General features: G+C 35.7%; 1 protein-coding gene across 2 annotated transcripts; it reads right to left on the bottom strand.

The window, feature by feature from the left end:
* Positions 707-3,849, bottom strand: LOC107644970 (probable inorganic phosphate transporter 1-5). 2 transcript variants are annotated; one of them, XM_016348949.2, is made up of 2 exons: positions 3,697-3,849; positions 707-2,621 (listed from the first exon to the last, which is right to left on the bottom strand). In XM_016348949.2, exon 2 carries the CDS (start codon positions 2,596-2,598, stop codon positions 961-963), a length of 1,638 nt encoding a protein of 545 aa, XP_016204435.1. In that variant the 5' UTR covers positions 2,599-2,621; positions 3,697-3,849; the 3' UTR covers positions 707-960. The 2 variants fall into 2 exon arrangements, with proteins under 2 accessions (XP_016204435.1, XP_016204434.1); XM_016348948.2 differs by lacking the exon at positions 3,697-3,849 and adding an exon at positions 2,762-2,889.

Raw genomic sequence — 4,619 nt, 5'->3', positions numbered from 1 at the left:
CACGGGCATTCAATATGTATATAATATAATTCTCAATAAACGTATCTCATTTATAGTGCGAATAAATACTTATGAACATATTTTATTTTCTTTTTAAATGAAATATATTTAAAAAATATTTTTTATTTTATCTTGATTGTATTTGTGATAGATTTTTAACGTATTAACGAGCAATGTTAGGGGATCAATAATTTTTGTGATTTGTAGCCATCAAATAGCCATCAATGATGATTTTAATGGTGTGAGATTTCATCCAATGACTCACTTTTCTTTGCTGGTTACATGCTAGCCAGAATTTAACAAAATTGCTGACTCCCTAGACTTTTTCTTTTTACTTATCTCGTTCTCTAACAAACTCGTCTTATATAAAAATGAGATATATAATACATGAAAAAATATAAAATTTTTAAACTCGTAACTTTATTTGTAAATTTAGTATTTATTTTATTTATTTAGATTTTTATATCTATTGATCTTATAAATGTAATCTCATATTATAACTAATTTTTAAATATTGTTTGAAAATTAAACAAATTTTAATTTTTTATTTATAACCGTTATATTAAAATTTAAAATCGAAACATATTAGCATTTGCACTCATATTAGATAAAACTTTTTCTTTCAATTCCCTTGTTTTAATCCCACTTAAATCTTAACAAAACTCATTAGTGAATGTAATTAACATCTTACACATAGGCCATAGCATAGTTGTTCAATAATTTTTGTTGTTAAATAACTTAAAAATATAGGCAACACAAGATTCTTACAGTAATTACACTACTAACTAGGAATACTAAAACACAGATTTAACATGAAGTAAGCGGTAGTATAGGTGCTTACCAGATAGAGCAGCAAAAAAGTTTTTTTCTATTTATAAAATTTGATAATTTTATTTTATATGTGTGATTTGTTTCAGCATAATTAACAACCTGTGCGATGAGATTCCAGGAATATCTGTGTCATACTGGAACAGTCCTAGAAGATGCAGTTTGGTGCTGCTCAGAAGTAGTGATCTCAGCAGCTTCTTCGTCTTCTTCATTCTCGCCGCTCAACTCCTCCAACGATTTCCCTTTCGATTCCGGCACCAGCAACGTGAAGAACATCCCAAGACAGTTGCACACAGCAAGCAGAATAAGAGTATCCTTCATCCCAATACCAGCAGGGTACCCTGCATCTCTTTTACTAGGATCTTTGCTCTGTGAAGCGTACAAGAACCCGAACGCACCCACAATGGCCCCGGCCTTTCCGGCGGCCGAGGATATCCCATGGCAAGTGGACCTCAACCTGGCCGGAAAGATCTCGGCCGGGACAACAAAAGTGGTGGCGTTGGGACCGAAATTGGCGAAGAAGAAAGTAAGAGAGTACATGACCAAGAAACCAATCCTGTGTTCCTTCTGTGTCCAGTGATGGTATGGAATGGCGAGGGCGAACATGAAGACAGTCATGAAGAAGAAGCCCATTAGTTGGATGAAGAATCGACCCAAGTAGTCTATGAATGCCACAGTGAACCAGTAGCCAGGGACAGTGCCACAGAGCGCAATGAGTGTCTGAGCTCTAGCAACCCTGTAAACCTCGTGGATGGCGTTCATTTTAGCCGCCGGAGGAAGCCACCCGATGCTAGTATAGATGTCCTTCTGGAAAAGGTTTGAACTGTAATACGCAATGTCCAGTAGAAACCAAGTGGTAGTTGTTCCAAGTAAGTGCAGGCCGTGGCGGCGGGCGAATTCCCTTGTAAACAATCCAAAGCTGTTGTTATCTTTCACCGCCATCGCGTCCACCTTCTCCTGCTCCGCTACAATCTCAACTTGCAGCACTTTTGACATGTCTTGCGCCGCCTGTTTCGCGTTCCGGGCCACCAGCGCCGTGTACCTCGCCGTCTCCGGCATCTTCATCCGCCAATAGTATGTTAGGGCGGCAGGCACAGCGCCGAACATCAAGATGATCCGCCACACGTAATCTGCTTCAGGGACAAGGGACGCCTTTGGATCCACGTTGTACGGCGGTGCCTTATAGGCGTGGTCAAACGCCGTGGACACAATGAGTGACACAATTCCACCAACCAAAATCCCGAATCCCTGCATAGCGAAAACCGCCGCTATGAAGGCGCCGCGGGTCTTCTTGTTGGCGTACTCCGACATAATTGTGGCGGAGAGAGGGTAATCGCCACCAATCCCAAAGCCAAGCCAGAACCTGAAGAAACAGAGCGTGGATATGACGCCCTTGGCGCTCTTGCCAAAGGACAAACCAGAAGCAAGAGAGGACACAACCATGAGAGCAAGCGTGACTCCATAAACCTTCTTCCTACCAAGTTTGTCACCCAACCAACCGAAGAAGAGCTGGCCTGCTAGAGTGCCGCAGAGGGCAACGCCGTTAACTGCGCATGAGACATTCGGAGGCAGAGTCCCGGGCTTTGGCGCCCCTTCGTGTGTGTAGTATATGCGTCCCAGCAACTTTGTGACGTTGGCTATGCTGAAAAGATCATAAGCATCTGTAAAGAATCCCATGCCGGCGATCACTATGGCCGTGAAGTGATACCATTGCGTCTTTGCTGCGTCAAGTGCAGTAAGCACTCCCAGTTGATCTCCACCTCCAGCCATCTCAACTGCTTCTCTTAAGACCTCTGCAAAAGTAATATCAACTGAAGCTTTTAAGAAGCATAAATAAATATCTCTTTCGTTTTTATATTAAAATTAACAATAAAAAATAAAAATAAATGATCGAAAAAATTATGTAGGAGCATCATTTCTCTAAACTCAACACCTCTAGCTAGTAGCTACTTGGCCTTAATTGAACCCCTTGCATTGGTATTCTACAATACTTTAACTCTTATTTAATTATCGAAAATGTTTAGTAACCAAAGAAAATCAGCCAAAAGTCATAACTTATCTTATTTAGCATTTATTAATTGTTGCGACAATTAATGAATGTTAAATAAGGCAAGTTATGGCTGTTTTTTTTTTTTTGTCCCTAGCATTACCCTTTAATTATTTGGTCTTTTAGATCTTTATGCTCAAAATAGTTTATTCGTTGCTGACCCTACTGCAATTATTTTATTTTTCCTGTATTTCTATGTCGCTTTTGAATACTGATTTCAACTTAATTATTTATTCAAATATGTCCGCTTGTGTTCAAATTTTCTAAGCAAGTTGTTTTCAGTATTGTGACATCTATACTAATGTTCAAAGCCTACTAGAAACTTGTGTTATTTGAACTACTTTTTAATATATTTTCTAATTTTAGATATGGAGGAACAAATTAAAAACAAAAAATGTAAATTATTTTTGAAAAGAAAGTTGTATATTTTTAAAATTTGCTTGTATTCTTTGCCTTATCTTTATAGAAGGAAAAGTGAAAAAATGGAGGAAAATGTTATATGGGAAATAGTCATTTGTTGATTCTACACATAATACAAATAACAATTCAATTAAATACTTTTTGTAATAGTTTTGGAGGTATAAACTATCATCTCCTCCCCTTTGGTCCCGAGTCAGTTTATCAATAAATTAAGGTAGAAACTTAGGTGCGTGAAATTGATAACTAAGAGCCATTAGATTATTTGACTGATTTGACTAAATTTTCATCTAACGACTTTCAACTATCAATTTCACGTGAAGTCAACTGCATTTGAATTTTCATCATAAATTAATGACTAAAGTCACTAAACTGTTTTGTGCGAGTTCATAAGAGGGACTAACCTGTTTCACTTCATAAAGAAGTTACGTTTGGAGCAAAGGATTGAATTGTCTCTGTTATGCATGAAAAGGAATCGGTTGAAGTGGTTATATATATCACATATATCATACATTCATAAACCGATAAACAGCAATCAATCTCATCTTCGTCAGGGTGATAGAGTCTTGTATGGCATCTTTGGCATATACCATGATTCTTTCGTGGAATAAAATAATCAAAGTCAACGATTACACAAAATGTTGAACATGGTGTATTTTAAACGCTAATTAATTTTCTATCTGCGTTCCATTACATAATGGTAATGTGAAACTAGGAAATTAAGATGTCAAAATTTGAAGGTTAGACACAAAGACTTGTATCTTGTTGCTTTTCATTATTTTTCTTTCAAGTTTCCACCGATGTTAACTTTTATTGGCTTCTAAAATAAGAAAAAATATAACTCTACTACTCTAGCCTTTGGAATAGAAACATGTGTAATTTTTTTTCCTTTTAATCTTTTACTCTTTTTCTTCGTCCTTTTTCTTCTCTTCTATGTTTTTATTTCGTTTTATTGATTTATTAGCATTTTTCTTTTTTTTTTTTTCTCTATCTTCTTTTCTATTTTTAATTTTTTTTTGCTTTTCTATTCATGATCATTGTACACATACTTTTACCTTAAAAGCGACATACGCTCCGTTAAGATTTTATTTTGAGATAGAATTACATAAAAAATGCAATTCCTATATTAAATATATATGTGGTTTAATTTATTTTCAATGTATATTTATATTTTAACATATATTTTAAATTAATAGTTAACTTTGGTAATTGATTTTGGTGTACGCATAGCATAATCAAAAATACATAAACAAAAAAAAATTTAGAGACAAATAATATTTGGATGTAGAAATAGAGACAAATTTATAAATCTATCCCTACCTTTGGA

Source organism: Arachis ipaensis, chromosome B05, assembly GCF_000816755.2.
Source record: "Arachis ipaensis cultivar K30076 chromosome B05, Araip1.1, whole genome shotgun sequence".
Taxonomy (NCBI): domain Eukaryota; kingdom Viridiplantae; phylum Streptophyta; class Magnoliopsida; order Fabales; family Fabaceae; genus Arachis; species Arachis ipaensis.
This window is presented reverse-complemented; position numbering and strand designations above follow the sequence as displayed.

Coding starts and splice junctions, on each gene's coding strand:
- LOC107644970 (XM_016348949.2), bottom strand. CDS start 2,598: ATGGCTGGAGGTGGAGATCAACTGGGAGTGCTTACTGCACTTGACGCA.